At 36.7% G+C, this 22,305-nt stretch overlaps 1 protein-coding gene across 2 annotated transcripts in view; it reads left to right on the top strand.

Moving 5' to 3' along the window:
• The window catches only part of LOC149843578 (E3 ubiquitin-protein ligase SIS3-like), a 68,792-nt gene that overhangs the window by 5,486 nt on the left and 41,001 nt on the right, over positions 1 to 22,305 (top strand). Inside the window, exons 3-7 of one of the 2 annotated variants that reach the window (XM_089999929.1) lie at positions 1,621 to 1,687; positions 1,802 to 1,875; positions 4,634 to 4,772; positions 4,881 to 4,973; positions 7,561 to 7,626. In XM_089999929.1, the coding sequence (XP_089856055.1) occupies positions 1,621 to 1,687; positions 1,802 to 1,875; positions 4,634 to 4,772; positions 4,881 to 4,973; positions 7,561 to 7,626 (439 nt within the window). The remainder of the gene's footprint in view (positions 1 to 1,620; positions 1,688 to 1,801; positions 1,876 to 4,633; positions 4,773 to 4,880; positions 4,974 to 7,560; positions 7,627 to 22,305) is intronic. The other variant, XM_089999930.1, reaches the window with a different exon arrangement.

Here is a 22,305-nt window from a genome sequence, read left to right as displayed (position 1 = left end):
GTCTCGAACTAAGTTTGCATCTGAGATTATTGACAGGTCAGGTATTACAGATGATAAGGTTTGTGAAACTCTTGCTATAGTAGGAGCTAAAATGAAGATTGATGATGGTGTTCTTCTCTCTGATCCTACTTCCTACGGACAGCTTGTAGGATCGTTGATGTATCTGAGTATTACCAGACCAGATATCTCTCATGTAGTGCATACTGCAAGTCAGTTACAACATGCACCAACATCCGTCCACATGAGTGCTATCTTACGAGACATAAGATACATTAAGGGTACTCTAAATAAGTGAGTTTTTCTATCCTTTTCGTCTGTTTTAAAATTAATTGCTTATACTGACTCTGATTGGAGAGGTGACCCAAATAACCGTCACTCCACCACTGGTTTTTGTGTGTTCTTAGGAGACTCATTGATTTCATGGAGATGCAAGAAGCAACAAAAAGTGTCCCTATCATCAACTGAAGCCAAATATCGTGTTATGGCAACTACTACCATTAAAATTGTATGGATTCATCAGTTGCTGGAAGACATGGGGATCTGAAGAGCCTACCAAGCTATGCTGTGACAACAAAAGTGTGATTTATATTGCTAAGAATCACACTTTTCATGAGCGGACCAAACACATAAAGATGGATTGTCACTATGTTCGGGAGACGTACCTCAAAAGAGACATTGACCTCTCATATGTCACGCCAGAATATCAGTTGGTGGATTTCTTCACTAAAGCTTTGTGTGCTCCGCACTTCAACTTTCTTCTTAGCAAACTCTCGGTCATCCTGCCCTAAGTTTGAGGGAGGGTGTTAAATTATGTAATTAATCATGTAATGTAATATATATTATATATATATATAAGGTAATACATATACATATATTAATATATATGTATATGTATCTACTTATTATATATATAAAATATATATTTCTATTTGTTTAGCCATAGGGGTAGTTTAGTCTTTTTCACTGTTTTACGCACATTCACTTTTATGAATGTGATTGTAACTTAATTTTATTTTATTTTCTTTGTATTTTTTCTTTCTTTTCTTTTAAGTACCAAAAGGTACCTTGGGGGGCCCACTCAAATAGACGTTGGGCCCCTCCAACGGTCACATTTGTGACCGTTGGAGGGGCTCCAACGTCTATGAGTGGAGCCCCTCCAAGGCCCCTTTTGGTTGTTATAAATAGGGGCTCTCCTCTTTGTATTTTCTTATGGCTTTGAGTCAAAGTCCAAGTGCTCAATAAAGTGATTCCAATATTTTTTATGCCGTTGTGCATTTGTGAGATTTTGTGAGTTGTGCTTTTGTGCACAAGTGTTCTAAAGTGTTCTTATTGTGCATGTGTGCCGAGTTTATTATCAAGAATATTAAGGTCTTGATCTTAGTATCTTGTTGGAGATACTTTTACAATATTCAGAATATTTTACTTGGTGTTCTCATAATTCAAACTAGTTTTCTAAGGACTTATACCCCTCTGTTGGCATGCATGCCTCTGCTTAAAAAGCTTCATACACCTTTCCGCACATTGTATATGTATGTTTTGTCTGAGTGCTTATCTGATGCTTGCTTGCATATGTTGCTTTCTTTTGATACATTAGTATGCTGTATTCTTTGACGAATCTAGGATCATTGTTTCCATAAATTGGAAGCGATACCATTTTTGTACATATCCATTGCACATATGGATTGTGGTAAGCCTCAAAGCCCTTTTTTCTTATTTTCACTTGAGCTGACCATATTTAAGAAAATGCATGTATGTTTCATAAAGGAACTGAATTATGCTTCCATCTGCTGTCTTTTTCCAGGTTGACTACACAACTGTTTTTGTTTTTCGAGTGTTAATGTTTGTAGACAATGGTCTAGCTGCAGGAATGGGTTTGTAAGTATATCCCTTCTGAGATCCTCCTTCAGGTTACTTAGAGGCTATAGAAATGTGTTTCCTTAGAGTATTTAGATCATCTTCTCTTCCTTTGTGAAGAAATTGGAATGATCGAAATGGTCAATGCATACTTTCAACAGTTTCCATCTATGTCACATGGATACTCCATTTTGACTGCAGTTCCTTATCACTTTATATACAAGTCATACTGGAAACTTCATAAAGATGGCCATATCCCCATATCTGCAGCCGTATCCATGTGACATATGTTTCCATTTTTTCCTATTTTCTTTAACATGGATAATGTTGAGTAATCAAGCCTGTGTTTCTAATTGAAGATATTTGTGATCATCAATCTCAGTTTTAAAATTTCTTCTATAAAGTTATTGTATAATTACACATATTGTCTTATCTACAAATACACCTTATACCTATTGAAGAAATAAATTGGGACCGACCATGGGTCTACCATTGAAGCAAGCATAAACAATAGTAATCTGTAATATCAATTTGAGGCAGTCATATGGATTATTTATGATGACAAGGAAATTGAACATGTTCTGAATCAGAAACAGGGTAGCTAGGTATATAAAATCAGGAATTTCTCTGTAGAAAGACAACATTACTATTTTACTAGATAGAAGAGTTGTGTCAGAGAATGTCTCAACACACTAGAAAGGGAAGTATAAAAGAGGTGTTTTTTCTCGATCTAACCTGAGTTTTGAGAAGAATGCCTGTAGGTAGTCTGGAATAAGTTTAGCAAACTTTGACTTATGAACACATAGACTACTGGTTAGTAGTACAATGACAGAAAGATTTTGAGACTCAAACGTGAAAGATGTTTTCGGAGTTCTTAGACCTTTGGATTGGTTATATACTTTTAAATTTAATGGTTGGATTATTTTTCTTGGGTCAAGAGTTTACCTCCCTTTTTGCATTCCAACTAGATGGGAGTAGGGTTTAGAAATGAGACAAGCTGCTTATGGCTTGGCTTGTGTTTAGCTCGTATATAGCTCATTCGAACTTGTAAAATAGGCTCGGCAACCTGAATACAAGCAATAGATGTTCAATTCATATAGGCCCATTAAGCAGTAATAGACATATTCTTGATATTTTTTTACATCACATATTGTGGTGTAGAGCAAATGGTTAAAGTATTTGGCTTGCAAGCAATACATTTGGAGATAAAATCTTACTGGTTCCAGCTTTGAAACAATACTTGTTTTTTTTGTTTGGAAATGAGACAGCTCAAGCTCATTTAGTTGGGGCCTGTTATAAGCTTGAGCTTGGTGCAGCTCGCCACAAGAATGAGCCAAGCTTGAACACATCAAGCTCAGGTTATCTCACTGATTTAACAGTCCTAGTTAGTAGCATGAGACCGTGTGCATGCTTGTACCAATGGTACTTTGTTAGGATAGGGGTTATTATAAGTGTTATATAGATCTTCACATGCACTACCATAAGTAAAGGATTATAAGATTACATGTGCTGGATATATGTGCATGAGTATCCAGCAAAGAACCAAAATGACATGCATGCTAGATACTAATAGATGAAAGAAATACACTTGTGTTCAGCATCAAAGGAAATAAGGGAAGATTTAGATAACTTAATGGATGCTTTGCCAAGTTCATGAACCTTAACATTTGTGGATGGTCCTTGGCCATGGATGAGGAAACAAATACATTGGGGCTGCAAAATGGAAAATGGATCTGTGTAGAATGGCTCCATTTTGGGGTTCAGGGATAGTGAACGATTGAAATAACATGGTGAATGCATGATTTAATCTAGGGAAGCCATGGATGGAGAGTTTGGATCAATTTTGTAGTCTTGTGTGCCTCTCTCCAATGCCTATCTCTTAGAACCCTCCTCCTTCCATCCATTTGATGATTGTGTTTGTGTGTGTGTGTGTGTGTGTGTGAGAGAGAGAGAGAGAGAGAGAGAGAGAGAGAGAGAGAGAGAGAGAGAGAGAGAGAGAGAGAGAGAGAGAGAGCACCAAGCTAAGTGCATATCTTCATTGTTGGATTTGTTATCAAATACAAAAAAACATGTGCACAACACAAAAGGCTACTAAGAGCTACAAATACATGTGTGTGCACAAATACAAGAGCAACTAAGGCAATACAAGATGCCTCTAATGGCAAATACGAGATCACAATAGCATAAACAAGCACAAGCCACTAATGGGCAAGAGAACACAAAAAAAATATGTATTTATTTATTGATTAGAATGCTTAAGAGAAGCCTAGCATAATGTGGGCAAAGCCCCTACCCCCCCACACACATATAAAAAAAATACAGTGAAGGGGAGAGGGATTTCAACTAGCCATTGGGCTAGTTCCACGGCTGGTTGAGCTAGCCGTTGGACTAGCTCCAACGACTATAACCAAGTGCCAAAAGTGCCCCTAATGGGCACAACCTATTACACATAAAAATAATAATAAAATAAAAAGAAAAATGCAAAAAATGATATACAAGGATAAAATAAAAAGATACATAAGACCTAATATACATACATATTTAATGTGTATACATATTAATATATATTTACATAGAACTACGTATTTTAACAAGATTCCCACAAATTCGCAAAAAACTTGTGGTTTTTGCTTTAGATTTATAGTCATCCATTCAAGGGAAACTTATTGCTTTTAACTATTTATCCCTTAATTAGCAATATTTCTTCTCAACTAGCTGCAACCTTCAAATTCTTATATGCCAATTTCTTTCAATACTTAAGTCCCTCTGATTCTTTCAGGGATTTAGGTTGGCAGCAAAGATATGCTCGTTTTTGTGGAAGAGTTGTGGTGCTGTCAATTCTATCACTACTTCTTTACCCGTTTTTATGGGTGTGGACTGTAATTGGTAGCTTATGGTTCACTAGGGCTAGAAGTTGTGTAAGTCCATCTCTTCCTCTCCCTCCCCTCTCTTTTTCTCTTCATTTATTCCCTGGATTTACATGTTTTATTCTAATGATGGTTTTCTCCAATCTGAAATATTTGCAGTTGCCTGAGGAAGGTCAGAAATGGGGCTTCCTGATTTGGCTGCTTTTCAGCTATTGTGGACTCATCTGCATTGCTTTCATGTCAATGGGAAAGGTTTGCCAATGCTATTTCCCTCGTGAATGGATATTCAGTTTTTATATGAGTGCTACGTAAAAGAAAGGTTAAATTGGCATGGACAATAATCTTCAGAGACCACACGAACTTTTATATGTATGAAACTGAAAATGACAATGAAATGTTCCAAGATTACCTCTGATGAAAATGACTGAGAATGTTGAAAAAGCATAACCATTTGCAGTTCATAGTTTGTGTTATCATTGGATGTGTGCTTAATACAGAAGAATGCAGTTAGCTTATTACAGGTTCACTTTTATCTTGGTTTTATGAGGTGGAGGGCTTGTGCCTATCCTGTATCTTTGATGATAAACAATTTAGTGGCTGTGCGGGAATGGATTAAGGTCAGATCTTTGTTGGATATTCTATTCACATAAGTTAGGATAATATGCAATTACACTCAAATAAGTTGTCTATATGTTAAATATAAGATTTAGGTTAACAGATTAAATTTACGATGTAAGTACATTTGTCAGGTGCACTTCTGTAATTCCACATTTATTTGGTGAAGTTCTGTAACTATAAAGAACTGAAGTTTGAGATAAATGTTTCATGATTGCCCGTATTAAGTGTATCACCTGACTTCTTGTCTTCTCGCTTTCTTAAAACATGCATACTTTTCTTACATGGCACTAAAAGCAAGGTATGCAAGGAATTCATATTCAACCAAGGGAGGGAATATCTCATTTTCGTGTTCTCTTTTCCCTTTCCGTACTTTTCTTGTTTATCATTCTCTTAATTCTGTTTCTTGTAACTCCTACCGTTTTAAGTATCTATTGTTTTCATTTTTTCCTGATATTGTTCCTTGTTTTGTAAGCTAGCATGGAAACCTTCCACACACCATCCATCTCACTCCACACCAACTCAACCTCATAACACAAAAAGGAAAAAGTAGGAAAATAAAAAAGAGGAAAGAAAAGATAAGGCTCTCATGGCAACATTGATCTTTGGGAACTAATGCACGAATTCACAATCATGTTGAAGAAGAAAGTTGCATGATTTCTGCCATCACATAAAATCTGTGGCACTGTTTTTCCAAAAATCGCCATTTTTTAAACAATTTGCTGAATGCAAGTGACCTTGCATGTGTGCACAAACCATGATGATATTTGGAGTTTCAGACATTATTCTGAGTCTTAATATGGCATATTTGTTTGTTAATGTTTCCTATGTTAAGACTTGAGGTTAAATCACCATCAGCAGGGTTCCTTTATTAGAAAAGAAAATTAACTAGGTTCAGGTGCTTGTTGGGGTGTTAAATTTGGGTGTGATATGATTAGGAGAACCTTTGCTTCTATCTTCTTTCTCATCTACTTAGTCTTTCCTTTGTTTTCTTATATATGTGTAATCTCATTTCCTTTTGTTCCATTGTAAAATCTTCCCTGTTTATGTTTATTGTTGTCAAGATTGGTCTCTCAGAGGTTTAACAAGTACATATCGTACACATGTATACTCTTTTCCTTTGTCCAACTATTTTTTCACGCATCTGTTCTTGGGGATGTTCTTAGGGCACTGTTGCACGTCTATTTTGAAGGGAAATGGCATGGTTATATAAAAGATAATTTGGATTTTTTCATAAGTATATGGTGTGGCATTTTTGTGTCCAAAGGCTGTTTTAGACGTGATTAATTAAAACACTGCCTTATGAAAATTTTCTTACCAAAGATCTTTCCTTAGCCCACTAGCATATCGTAAATCGTGTGCATTTTCAACTATGTTGTACCTTTTTTTTAGATGGGGTATAGAAGAAAAAGCTTTGGATTGCCTTTCAATTGGCTAATTTTGTCATTGGAATATGGACCCCTATACTATGTGAATAAGGGAGAAGATAAGAAGACATAATGGAGGGAAGGAGAAGAGTTTTGGCAGCAAATATCAAGCCCTTTTTGAGGATTTAACGTTGGACAATATCTTCATTAGATACTTATAGAAATAGATTTGCTTGTGAAATTTATTTCTTCCCTTGTTTACCGACAGTACAAAGATATTTCTAATACAGTGCATACTATGTGTTTGCTACCAAGATCATAATACTTGGTTGAACACTTGATTTGCAATTTTTTGTGCTTTCCCATAGGGTCTTAGACTAATGTGCTATCATGTGATGGTTTTAAATTTTGTTTTACTTTTGTTCTTTCAAAATAATTGGGGATGCCAACTAAGTTCGAAGTGATATCTTTGAGAATGGCAGTCTGGGGTACACATGAATGTTTAGAAAGTTTGATTTTATAATTGATGTCATGCTGATTGCATAAATAGTTTCTGGTCTTCCTGTTTTTGCTAAGTTTACCTGAGCTTTTGTTCCCTTTTTACTATGTAATCATAATTTTTATACAAGGCCGATGATATGTTCAGTAGATCACTCAGTTTCTGACAGTCATAGTCAAAAGTATAATCATGTGATTTGGTCAAGGCTTTTATTGATGATCTTAGTGGTTAGTTATGAATCTTTAGTTCCTTCTCAATGCAGCAGGAATGCTTCAGTTCTGATCCATTGTAATTCCTATTGAGACTTGTGATGTAAACTTTCATTTATGCACTTTAGTGATTGAAGTTTGCCTTTTAGTGGCTGACACGAAGGCATGCTCATCTACAACGTGCCCAACAAGGAATCCCAATTTCAGAATATGGGGTAAGTTTCACTATATATCATTTTAACGTTTCAAAGTATCGATTTTAGATGTATACAAATTATATAATATAAATGCAGTTGTTGATGGAATTTGAAACATAGCAAAGTCACTTTTTGGTTGCTATAAAACTTGAAGCTACTGGACACGGGACTTTATGTGGCATTGCTTTCTCTTCAGTCAATTCATTTGTCTTTTATAAGTGTCGTGATTGCATTGTATATTGTCTATTAATCGTTCTTTTCCTAGTTCTTATACTGTTTTCATTGATGTTTTAATATAGTTATCATTTCAAATGTTTTCACTTTGTGTATAACTGTACTATCGCACCTCGAAACCGACCTATCATCTTGTCTTAGGATGTGACTAGCCGGCTGTTCATTTCTATCATTGGATATCCATGAATCAAATAAACCCAACAACCTTGTTAAAAAAAAAGAACATGAACATTATGGAGTATTTCATATAACTATATCTAATAACAAAACCTTTATTAAAATCTCCAATACAAGACAAAATACAACTATAGGTGATTACACTGACCTCCAAAAGCTCAAACTAATAGTTAATGATTCAGCTGTAGGTTAAGATGCTTGACTTCCTTGTCGATATCCTTGTCGAAGTATCTTGTTAGCGACTCTAATTTTTGCTACTTTTATCAAAATTCTCACTCTGAAATAATAATAAGCAACCAAATGATCTATAATGCTCGGTAACCAATTAATTAGGTTTGTAAAGATTTTCAAAAAGAGTCAATTAAAAATATATTAAAAAAAACAAAAATAGATTTTATATAACGCCCCCAAAATCCTAGACTTGTAACTTTTTAGGAAAATTTTGAAAGCTTTGTAATCATTCCTTTTTTTAGAGTTTAAAATAGTAGTTCAGCGGAAAATGTGTTTAAAATGACAAGTCAACAAACCTTGGGTGCATTACAGGCGAACCTTCTTTTACACAACGGATTTGTAACTCAGTACATTCATTGAAACCAAATAGATTCAAAACGAGGTTTTAAAGTTTATACGAAAAGTGAAATTTCCAAGAAACCCTTATACCAAATTACAAAAATGTCCTCAAGAGCGAAATGTTAGGGAAATAATCTCATCTTGATATCATGTCATCGTGCCATCGCTTGTCATTCTGACCTAATCATCACATGTACCCATGAAACGGGTCAGATTGATAAAAATCTGGTAGGTGCATAGATATCAAAATTCATAACAAAACTAATATATGCGTTGTTCCTTTCGTGATGTGCAGTTCAGAATAAGCAAAATGAACATAATAATCTTGTTTCGATATTAACTGTCATGAGGGTACGCATAGGAGAAACGTAGAAACAACTGAGACTGCCCGGGGGTTTGTTATTCTATGTATTTTGATACCCCGAACAACTAGTTGAGTCTGCTCCTAGGAGGACGACCAATGACCGAGAGAGAAATTCCCATAGGCCACTCGTTTAAGGAGATGCATCCATACTTCTGCAGAAGTAATTGGGACCTACCACCTAGGATAATTTTTGGTAGTCCAATCCCCTAACTCCGATGACCGGGGACACTGAGTTCAATTGATACTCGAGGAGCGTAGTTGTTAACATGTCCATCAGAGTTTTTGTACCAACCCATCATTTTTCTTAACGAAACCAAAGAGACGAATGAGTATGTCAAGTTTTATTTTAACTGACAACCTATTGTACATGCTCTGGTCTTTTAAACCAACTCAACCTTCTTGCTTGTGAGGGTGATCATCACTATGTATGTGATTTTTTTTTTATCATTTTGCATTTGCACGCTACGAGGTTATCATAAACCTCTCATCCAATCATCATAATACTAACATACCGTGCATGTCTTATAGTACCCTTACGATGAGAGGGGTATCTGTTTCTAAGAAAGAAACTCCAACATTTATTTAGAAATCTCAAAATCCTGATTATCACCATTTATGTGATTACCTTTTTATCATTATGTAATTGTACGCTACGAGGTTACCCTAAACCTCTCATCCAATCATCGTAGTACTAACATGCTGTGCATGTCTGATGGTATTGTTACGATGAGACAGGTATCGGTTTCTAAAAAAAAAAACCTCAACATTTTCTTAGAAATATCAAAGTTCCGTGCTTTAGGCCGGGGATATCCGAGTCATTTCGGATATCAAAACAAAGGACCGTACGTACCACTTAGGGCTATGCAGAGTTGAGGGAAAGACTTGGTTGCGAATATGCAAATGCCAAATATTCGTTTTTGCTTTTTGAAATAATAAATATTACGAGCTTTGGAATTTCACATATGAAATTCTTTTTTTCTTTAAAGACTTGGCGAGTATGCGCAAATCTGCGTCTTTAAATGTAAGCGTAATGCAAGGTAGGGAGGAGTATGCAAAACTGTGTACCTTATGAAGTCATATATATGTATATATGATACATATATATCAAGCATAAGTCTGTATACATTTCAGCGTGGTGGCAACGTAAATGACATAAAGCCAGACTCGATGTGCGAAACCACACCGAGCTAAATAAACTGGGTAAGTCATGCACGATATAAAAAACCGTACATCAGCTAAATAAATTGCGTAAACAATGCACGATGTACGAAATTGTATATCGGTTAAGTAAATTGTGTAAGTAGTAGCCGGAACACGTAACAGCGAGGCGGCAAAGTAAATGACATAAAGCCAGACTCGATATGTGAAATCACACATCGAGCTAAATAAAATGCATGAGTCATGCATGATGTACGAAATTGTACATCGGCTAAGTAAATTGCATAAGCAGTAGCCTTTGCACGTAACAACGCGACAATAAAGTAAATGACATAAAACCATACTCGATGTGCAAAACCACACATCGAGCTAAATAAACTGTATAAGCCATGCACGATGTACGAAACCGTACATCGTTTAAGTAAATTGCGTAAGCAGTGCACGATGTACGAAACTGTACATCAGCTAAGTAAATTGCGTAAGCAATAGCCTCTGCACGTAACAACACAGCGACAAAGTAAATGACATAAATTTTAAATAGACAAGAATACACAAAACTGCGTCCTTGAGTTTAAAAGCATATATATATATATAAGTTAGAGGTATTCTGTCATTGGCCCTCGTATGCAACTTTTTTCTACCTCGGAGACGATCGAATTCGCTGACGATTCTAAGGGTAGGTTATCAAGGATGCATGTCTTGGTGCACGCGCTACATCCGTTGCGCTGATGGAGTGCGTTAAGAGGTATATTATTGTGCTGCGAAGTAAATGATGAAACCTTTTTAAAATTCATTGAAGTAAGCAATGCTTGCGTTGCAGGGGTCGAACCCGAACCTGGTTCGAGCCGACCGAGCTGAGTTGGGCTCATGCCAAGGGTGAATCGAGCCAGGCTTAGCTCGATTGTGCCTGACTGGCTGAAGGCGGGGAAACAAAGGGGGTGGGCTCGACGGTCAGGCCGGGCTTGGCCTAACCCCTAATCTGGACGGGACCGAGCCTAGGCTCGGTTCAAACTGAGAACAACTCGTTGTCCTGTGCTGCAGCTGAAGGAAACAGGAGAACAAGAGAGGGCAGGTGGGCCGTCCCACCTGCCTACGATAAAAGGAGTGGGAGAGTGACACCCTCCTGCTAGTCACCTACAAGAGAGCAGGAGGGCTGACGCCTTCCTGCTGCTGTCAAAAGAGAGACGAGAGGGGGCAGGAGGGCTGACGCCCTCCTGTCGTGCCTTAACAAGGAGGCGGGCGAGAAGGAGTGGGGCAGCGCCCCTCCTCTGTCGGGTTAACAAAGGGACGAAAGAGAAGAGGGCAGGAGGGGGCTACGCTCCTGCCTGCTATTAGAGGGAAGGGAGAGAAGGAGGCAGGAGGGGCAACGCCCCTGCCTACTAACAGAGGGAAGGGAGAGATTAAGGCAGGAGGGGAGACACCCCTCCTCTGCCTTGATTTACAGGGAGATAGAGAGAGGGCAGGAGGGTCGGCGCCCTCCTGCCGGCAACCGGCGAGCGAGAGGGAGGGGGCAGGAGGGTGGCACCCTCCTGCCTGCAACCGATGAGACAGAGAAGGAGAGATTCGTACCTGAGGGGGGGGGGGGGTCTGGCAGGGTTCGTGCACCGACAAGAGGTCCCCTGTGGAGGCGGAGCGAGAGAGGAAGACAGGAGAGCTCCCCTGTGGAGGCCGGTGTCCAGCGTGAAAAGGGGGGGGGGCTCCCGTGAACAGGAGAGAGGGATGGGAGTCGGGTGTAGGCGGGGTTCGGGGTTGCGCAGGTAAAGAGTCAGGACAGGGGTCTCAGTGTTTTTAAAAAGGAAACCCCCCCCGTGGGGGGTTTAAATAGAATACGGGGGGGGGGGGGGGAGATGGACCCGGATCCGGTCGGATCCAACTTGGATCCAAAACTTTTTTTTTTAAATCACGAGTGTTACATTTTAAACCACTTTGAACCTCATCGAGGACATGGCATTGGATAGAAATGATTGGAGGAGAAGGATTCATGTGGAGGACCCAGAATGATTTTCTTTTTTGGTTCATATCGCCGACCCCAATTGTTTTGGGATGAAGGCGTAGTTGTTGTTGTTGTTATAAATCAGTTTTGGAAATTCTAGTTGAACTATGAAACTTGCTTTTTGAATGTATTACAATTGTATAGTTGAAAAGGTATTCATGAAAAGACAACAATATATCTTAAATCTTTTTTGCAAAATCAAATTCAACTACGGAACCAACTTTTCAAAATGTGTACATATAAAAGACAACAAAATAGGTCATAAAACTCTTTGTAAATTCATGAAACATGTTTGAAATGCGTAGGATTATACAATTACTTGTTTTGTTAAACTTTTAGAATCATTCCTTTATATCCAATTCACATTCTCATCTAAGCTTTGAAGGACTAAATCCAAAAATCTATTTAGACTGATAAAATCTCTTCATACTTGAAATGAGTCTATAACAATAACTAGTAACAAGTCTCATCGCCCATTGGATATCCAAAAAGGCTTGAAGATTTCTGCATCACTCTTAGAAACTTCAATGTGCCAATAACTGGTTAGAGACTTCAACTTTCCCGTTGACTATGTCGAGAGTCAATATACCATCTGGTTAGCAGTCTACTTGCATTTATGTGAATGCATATTTAAATTTAAATACATAAATTCAATAAAAACAACATTCTTTCATAATGAAAGATTTTTAGATCATTTGAAATGAAACTTTCATTTAATTTTCAATGCTAAATTCTCTTTTTTGAATAATACAAATTTTCAATGATCTCAAAAGGGTGGTATTAAAACCAAAATGGCAAGTGCATAGAATTAAAAAATAATCAAATTCATAAAAGTTGTAGTAAATTACTTTTTAAAACAATCTTGAAAATCAAATAACTTTTTAAAAACATTATTTAAATTTAAATACATAAATTCAATAAAAACAACATTTTTTCATAATAAAAGTTTTTTAGATCATTTGAAACAAAACTTTCATTTGATTTTCAATGCTAAATTCTCTTTTTTGAAAAATACAATTTTCAATAATCTCAAAAAGGGTAATATTAAAACAAAAAATGTCAAGTGCATAGAATTAAAAGAATAATCAAATTCATAAAAGTTGTAGTAAATTACTTTTTAAAACAATTTTGAAAATCAAATGACTTTTTAAAACAATATGGAAATTTAGTTTAGCTTGAAGGAGGTTGTTAAACCATATTTGATAACAATAAAACTTTGTGATTTATGAAATCCTATTAATTTTTAAAATATGAATGTTGTACTCAATTATATGGCTTATGAAAAGAGCCTAACATGCAATCAAGTTTCCAACTAACTTGGTACTTCAAACATTCACAAGCATATGCTAGCACAAAATAGCATTCAAGTATTCACACCACAAACTCGAGAAAAGTGCTTCAAATGCACTATTTTATTAATGAACATAATGGAGTAAATGTAATACCTGTGAATTTTATGAGATAAATAAACTTGAAATTTAGGCCGTTAAGCGGGTACAAGGTTATTTTATTGTTTTAATTGTTTATTTGTAAATGGATCTCGAATATTCTATTTGGATCTTCAATGTTGGAAGTTGGAACCTTAATGCCCTGTTCAGAACTTCGATTTTTCCATTTGAATCTTAGTTAATAGATCTCGAACATTTTAATTGGATAACCAATAAGGGATTTTAAGCAAATGGATTGGATCTCTGATATTGGATCCTCCATATCAGGGTCATATTGGATATTGGATCCAGGATGAATGGAGTTGATCCACGATGTTGAAATCGGATTTCATGAGGAAAATTTCTATATCGGATCTATAAAACTTTCATGGGATCCGTAGTAGCTTATGCGAAGTTTAGACCCACAATATTTCTTTTGGATCCACAACTCCAAATCATATGATCAAAACTTTGGATCCCTGGATCCAGATTTAGTAAGGGGACTTACGAAGCACAATGGACTTTGGATCTATAATAAGTTAGTAGAGATCCATAATAATGTAACTGGATCCACTGAATTTTATTAGGGTTACATTCTAAAAACTTAAATATTTAATAAGTTAAACATTTAAAAACGGGTCCGGATCCTCTGGTGGATCCGGATATGCCCAAAACCTGGACCCCGCTGTGATGGGTCGCGAGTCACGGGTTCGGGTTCAGTCGAACCAAACTTGCACCCGTCGGTGCGTTAAAACCCAGTCACGAAAAAAAAACAAAAAAAAATAAAAAAAAAAAACAAAACAAAAACAACAACGATAAATCACATGTTAGGGTTCATTTTGAACCCTAACACATTGAGAGAAGGTTTTGGGTGCGCAGCCGCCGGGCGAAGGGAGGAAGGTAATCGCCTCCTTCCGTTTTAGGGCCACCCTCCCTATTTACTCCCCTCCCACACCCCGCTTCCTCTCACGCTCTCTCTTTCCCTCTCGTGCTCTCTGGCACTCGTTGTCTCGCCTCCCTCTCGGCTGTGCCCTCGCTCCCACTCTCGGTGACCTCCCCTCTGCAAACCCCAGTGAACCAGACGCTCGCCTCTCCCTCACTTCCTGCTATCTGGCGCACCTTGACGATAGCTCGACGCCGGCCAATGCCGTCGGCGGCCTCGCACGACAACCTCCCTGCAACTTTTCCCCTTTGCGAGCTCTGGTGACATCGCTGCCACCTTCGCTTCCCCTTTTTCCGGCAGCACCACCCGACGACGACTCTCCTCTCCTTTCCTTCCATTCTCACACTCGTCGGTGAGCAGGAGTTAGGCTGCACCCAGATGCACGGCAGAACAAGAGGGGAAATCAACAAACAAGGTAGGTTTTACTGTGAGTTTGCATATTTGCTAAGTTTTCAAGAATTGGGGGTTTGGGGTTTTGCCGTGAATTCCCAAATAAAAAGTTTTGGGAATTTAGAGTATAGGTCCGTGTTGTTGGGTATAAGTCAATCTTTATCCTCTTTGTCATTTCTTTTGTTTCTATTTATGTTGTTTACCTATGGTTGTGTTGTCCTCTATCGTGCTTTGCACCTTTGTCTTGGCCACATTATGATTAATTCCTTTCTGATATCAGGAGCTGCAATATAGGTCTGTCACAACAACCGAAACGAGTTTTCAAAAAAAAAACTGGGATGCCAAATGTATCTATGTATGGAGAAAGACCCAAATCTGCTGGATCGTTAGTACACTCAATCTTGGATTTTCGTCACCTTCCAAATTGCCTTGTCCAAGTTGGTGTTTAAAATGAATACATTAGGACGAGCACAATCAATATTTGTTAATTCAATGTCATTAGGAAACCTGGCACCCACCCAGATCTATAATTGTTTTGCCGTAGACGTCTCCTATACTGCTTCCCAGACTTATCTTTGTTATTTTCCTCATCAGTAGAGTTAACACAGTAGTGAAAATTCGTGAAATATGAATTCTGCAAACAGACTTTGTAATGTGTGCTACTTTATTTCATATTCTCTTCTTACTACTATTTTGATCTGTTATTCAATTTAGTCGTGAAAATCTGGTAGCAGGTGTGTGACAGTGGCTAGAACTCCAATGAGCGTTTGAAACTCCTGTAGCTGACTTTATTTTATTTTTGTTCGTAACCACTCAACTAGTGACATATTTTACTGAACATGCCACTGCACTGGAGCCTACATGTCCGGGTGTTTTGTATGTCCTGGTTTTTCTCAGGCACCTAAAATTGTTATGCCAGATTACTGCGTGGTTTAGAATAGAAGCATGCACATATTGATTGATTGATAGATAATTTTTTTAGCTTTGGTAGAACAATAACCTGTACACACCTGTCAATCTGTTAGGTTGTACAAGTATATGCCTATCCATATGCATGACAATATCTACATGTATATCTGGGTAGTTATAATAGAGATTGCCCTATGTATTTCCTTGCTAATTGCTGTATAACCTGAACGGTCTATGTGTTATAAGTTGTGAGTACATTGAGCCTTGGCTATAACTTTATGTACACAAACCAAATGGATATGCACTTCGTGTTTAAATTTTCTGCGCATTTTCACAGTACTCACACACTCATTACGCGACATTACTCTTACTGCACATATTGGGGTGCGTACACAGAAGTATATTGGTGTTATACATGAAAGAACCCACATATTTTCCGAAATGTTGTCATATAGGGTCATTACTAAATCTCTGAAACTGCATGTCTGATTTATGCAATGCATATTCCCTAAGTAAATCAACTACTATTATGTGCTAGTTACTTTGAAAAAAGGAGGAGAACAAAGTGTGTTTTAATCTTTATTGCCATTATGAACATGTATATGACATCCTGATTGTAGTGGAAAATATGTGATGCTACACATTTGTGAAACACTATGTTTTACGTTTTAGTGATAGAAGGAATTGTAACTTGATATAGAAATGGGCGTATGTGCAATTTGTTTATATATGAAATTATGTGAAATGTCTGAGTTTGACTGCTTTCTGTAGGAGAGCTGTGAGACATATTAAAGAAATGTCATTTATTGAAAATGTTTGCTGCATGCAGTCAAGTTATGTGAATTGCTCTTCTTTGTCCACTGTGAAGTCAAAATGAATGATAGGGTGTTTGAGAAATCTTGACTAATTGGGCAATATGGGTTGAGTAACTAATGCAGGTACTTGGGTTGATGAGCTTGCACCCAATGTCAATAACACTAGTGAAAAACTTAAATTTAATTTTTGTGAGCCTGACTGATTTAAAGGCATCGGGGCATTCGTGCTTGACTGGTTTAAAGGCACTAGAGCACTCTGAGTGGGTTTGTGCAATCAAAATGAAAAGAAAATTGGGATGTGGATGCCTTGGTAAAAGGACTAAGGTTATGAACCTACTACTATGATAGTAGGAGGTACTTTGGGTAATTTAAATAAAAGAAAAGATTAACCCACTCAGATTCGGGCTTACCTTGGAGATGGTAGGTGGTACAAAACTCCGGGGATATGTGTTTATCTGTTTCGAGCTAAAGTGACTCGTTGGTCCCCAATCCTCAGAGTTGGGGGACCTGGACTACCAAATGTGTCCTAGGTGGTAGCTTCATGTTCTTCTGCAGAAGTTAAGGATGCATCCTGTTTTGGTTTCGGCCTTTGGGAGGTTCTCTCGGTCACTGGCCGCTCCCTTAGGATTTACAGTTTCGGTTAGAACGTTCTGGTTAATAAGACACCCATGAATAATAAGCCCCCGAATATTCTCTTCCGTTACGGGTAATTCGGCCCGCGTGTACCCGCGGGATAATTAAAGATAAACATCTAATTAGAACAGTTAGGTATCACATTGAGTAGACTTACTACATTGCTAGTCTTGTCTTTGTCTTGCCGAATGTGTATTCTTTAAATTCCAGTATGCCTAAAAAAATTGTGACGGTGAGATAATTGAGTTCATATTGCGACTGTTACACGAAACTTGTTGTGACTGTTACACGAAAGTTATGCATGTTGCTGTTGTTGTATAATCCGCTTTACTTGCTTATGTATATGTCTGTTATAGTTGTTGCATAGTCTGCTTCACTTACTTTTAAGCATTCAATGGAATCGGTGGCCATGATATATTTAAATATTGCTAATGATGTTACCTTAGCATGAAATGAATTCTTTATTCCTGTGAAGGTTGATTTGATCTTGGTAGTGTTCATATATTCTAGTTAAACTTAAATTGACAATATGTAGTAGTTTAGTCATGTTCATATTCTCATGCTATGCTTTATTGTCTGTAATTAAACAAATCCCTTGCATACTTATTACTTAGTATATTTGTCAAATTTACAGTAATTCCTACTTAGACAGTTGTAGTATAATTCCAATCAATTTACTATTTTTCAGGTAAAGAATAAGGTTTATGAGCGGCTACGGGATGAGGCATCGGATCGAGATTTTTGGATTTACTGTTCTAGGGATCGCTTGGGTTTATTGTAATTTTTAATTGTTCATATCATTTAAAACTCTGATGATTTTCATTGATAAAGGGAATGAAATAAATGTGTTGGGTTTTCTCTCTATTGTAATGTTTCGAAATGCTTAACCCTATAGTATTTCTTGTTTCCGCTGTTATAAAAAAAAAGTCCTCAAAATTTGGGTTAAAATTTCGGGGCGTTACAGTAAAAACCCTTTATTTGATTACATTTACAATGGGCTAAAGCCCTTATTTGTGGAGGAAAACCAAACAGAGGGAGTCGTTGGGTTGTACCCAACGACAGTCCTAACGTCTCTTACTGTTTGGCAGACTCTGTTAGCTGTACACAGTTTAGCTGTACACAGTCTGTGTCAGCTGCACACAATCTGTCATTAACTGACAGACATAATAAGTAAAAAGAAACAAAAAAATAAAGTAAAAAGTAAACATTAAAGAAAAGGAAAAAGATTACAAATATATATATATATATATACACACTTATACATGTATATACTCTTGTATTAAGAAGAGTATATATATATATATTTAAGTGTATACATTTATGTATTATTTTCTAACAGTCTCCCTCAAACTTATGGTAAAATCACCGAAAATTTGTCAAGTAAAAAGTTGAATCTTGGTGATCACAGTGCCTTGGTGAAGAAATCTGTAAGTTTATATTCTGATGTTACATAAGGAAGATCAATAGTCTTCTTTAAATATTCACGAACAAAATGACAATTCATCTCTATATGCTTAGTTCTTTCATGGAATGTATGATTTCGAGCAATGTATATAGAGCTCTTGTTATCACAACATAATCTTGTAGGATTCTAAAGATGAATTTTCATACCTGAAATTAGTTGTTTGAGCCACACGATTTCTATGGTAGTAGTTGTCATTGCTCTATATTCCGCTTTTGTAGATGATAGTGACACATTTTGTTGTTTCTTGATCTCTATGAAATCAATGATTCACCTAGAAACACACAAAAACCAATTGTTGAGCGCTTATTATTTGGATCTCCTTCGTAATCAGCATCAGAGCATGCAATAAGATCTAAGGAGGATGAAGAGGATAAAAAAACTCCCTTATTTATTGTACTTCTGACATATTTAATGATTCTCATGACTGCACTCATATGAGTTGATGTTGGATTGAAATTGGCTGGCTATATGTACAACATGAACTATGTTAGGTCTTGTAATACTTAGATACATAAGAGATCCCACGAGCTGTCTGAAGGGGGTTAGGTTGTCCAAGGGAACTCCATCATCGGCTCATATCTTCATTCTTGGGGGTGTCAACAACTTTATTATCTGATAGTCCTGACCTGTCAATAATATCTGAAACAATCTTTGTTTGTGACAATATGTATCCTCTATTAGAGTAGGATTATACCATGAAAGTATGTTAGGAACCCAAGATCTATCATTTCAAAAGAATTTTTCAAAAATTGTTTTACTTTCTTGATTCCTTCTTTGTCACTACCTGTAATCAACATATCATCAACATACAAAAATAAAATTATAATACCTGCACAAGAATTCTTGATAAATAAAGTTGTATCAGTATAGCATGGTTTAAAACCATATCTTGTAATAACATTATTAAAAGTATCAAACCAAGCTTTAGGTGCTTGTTTGTGGCCATACAATGCCTTTTTTAATTTAAGCATTTTACCTGAAGGGATTATCAATCCCGGTGGAACATCCATGTATACTTCGTCATTGAGATTCTCATTCAAAAAAGCATTTTTAACATTCATTTGAAATATATTTCAATTTTTAATAGCTGAAATAGCTACAAGCATCCGAACTGTGGTTATCTTGGCAACAAGAGCAAAAGTTTCTTCGTAATAAACTCCGTTGGCAACTAGCCTGCCTTTATGTCTTTCCAAGGATCCATCACTTTTGGTTTTTACTTTAAAAACCCATCTATAACCTATGGTCTTCTTTCCGATGGGTAAATTTAGAATTTCCCAAGTATTAGCTTTTTAAGAACATTTAATTCTATATGCATAGCTTTTATCCACTTGGGTAAATTTTTTGCTTCATTGTAACACGAGGGTTCAAAGTAAGAATGAATAGCTATAAGACAAGCTCTATGTTTAGGGGAGAATGAGTCACAAGACACAAATTTATTTGGGATCCTTGAGGTTCGTTCATATCTACAAATAGTCGTTTGTTCTGACAATATTTCTAATGCTTTATGATTACTTTGATTTCTATCTTCATTGGTTGCATTTTGATTCCTTCTAGTGTATATTATTGGTTCAGTTGTTATTATTCTCAATAGAAGGTTCTACACAAATATTTTCATCATTAGACAACAATTTAAACAAGAATGAGTAATCAAAATTTACATCTTGCGACATGTTTCCTTCAAATCCACTTTCATTTTCAACAAAATTAACATTCCTTGAGACGAGAAGTTTATCATTTTTTATATCATAACATTTAAATCCTTTTTGTGTTTCAGAATAACCAATGAACGCACAGGGAATAGCCTTAGAGGCCAGTTTATCTCCTTTATCATTTAAAACATAACATTTGCAACCAAAGATTCTCAGTCTTTGATAGTCAGGTTCATATTTAAATAATTTTTCAAAGAGAATTTCATTGGATAATGTTTTTTAAGGCATTCTATTTATAAGATATACTTGTAATGAAACAGTGCTCTTCTAAGAAAGCACTAGAATCACGCATGTGAAGTGTCTAAAAAACACTCTAAGCAAAACCCACAAAAGGGTAAATATGGAAAACGACAATAATGAAATGAATTTATTCATACAATGAAATGCTTAAAAAGCATTTTGGAGAAGTGTTTTACATAAGGGGCTGCACCCCTATTTACATAAGAGCGAGAGGGAGAGCTCATAAGAAGCTCTCCCTTCTAGTCATTGGACTAGTCCAACGGGGCTAGAATTCTAGTCGTTGGACTAGTTCCAACGACTAGAAGTTTGGTCAAGTTCCAACCGGGACTTGACCAAATTCTATTATCTATTTCTAAAAAAATAAAAGAAAAAAATATTATATACAAAAATTTATAATTATAATATATAATATTATTATTATATATATGTATTTTACATTTTTAACACTCCCCCCTCAAACTTACGGTACAATGAGCGAAAGTTTGTCTAAGAGGAAGTGAAATCAGGGAGCTGCAAGAGGTTTGGTGAAGAAGTATGCTAACTGGTACTCTGACGTAACATATGGCAGATCAATGGTTCTATGAAATTACTCCTCTCTGACACAGTGACAATCCATCTCAATGTGTTTGGTGCGTTCATAGAACATCCGGTTGCTTGCAATGCAGATTGCACTCTTATTGTCACAACACATCCGTAAAGCTTGTGTTGTTGCAGCTCCCATATCAGCAAGCAGTCGCCTGTGCCATATGACTTCCATTGTGGTGGTTGCCATGACTTTATATTCAGCTTCAGTGGAGGATAGAGAAACCTTATGTTGCTTTTTGCACCTCCACGATATTAGAGATTCACCTAAAAACACACAGAAACCAGTGGTTGAGTGCCTATTATTAGGATCACCTCCCCGATCAACATCAATATAAGCAATTAAATCTAATGATGATAAAGCAGACAAAAAGAGTCCTCGTGAAAGACAACTCTTTAAATATCTAATAATACGTAAAACCGTTCCCATGTGAACAAAAGTGGGAGCATGCTGAAACTGGCTAGCTGTGTGTACAACATGTGCAATGTCTGGCCGAGTGATGGAGAGATAAAAAAGTGTTCCAACAAGTTGTCTAAACGAAGTAGGATCATCAAGACGCTCTCCATCATCAATTTTTATTTTAACATTGACCACTTATGGAGTGTCTACCTTATTGTCTGTAATGCCAGACCTGAAAACAATATCAAATGCGAATTTAGATTTAGACATCAAATACCCACGAGGAGAATAAGCAACTTCAATTTCTAAAAAATATCTCAATAATCCTAAGTCAGACATTTCAAAATGAGTTTTAAGAAGAGTTTTGATATCGACAACTCCCTGTTTGTCGTCTCCGGTGATGATCATATCATCCACATAAAGAAGAACAATGGTGATACTTGCATCAAATTTCTTAGTAAACAAGGCAGTGTCAGTCAACCAAGAATGAAATCCAATATCAGTCATAACATGACTAAATCTGTCATACCAGGCTTTTGGTGTATGTTTGAGACCATAAAGAACCTTTTCAAAATGAAGAGTTTTGCCCTTAGGATAAAAATACCAAGCGGAGCGTCCATGTAGACTTCTTCAACAAGACTCCCATTTAAGAAAGCATTTTTGACATCCATTTGAAATATAGGTCATT

The sequence above is a fragment of the Nuphar pumila genome, chromosome 3 (genome assembly GCF_984573655.1).
Source record: "Nuphar pumila chromosome 3, dmNupPumi1.hap1.1, whole genome shotgun sequence".
NCBI lineage: Eukaryota > Viridiplantae > Streptophyta > Magnoliopsida > Nymphaeales > Nymphaeaceae > Nuphar > Nuphar pumila.
This window is presented reverse-complemented; position numbering and strand designations above follow the sequence as displayed.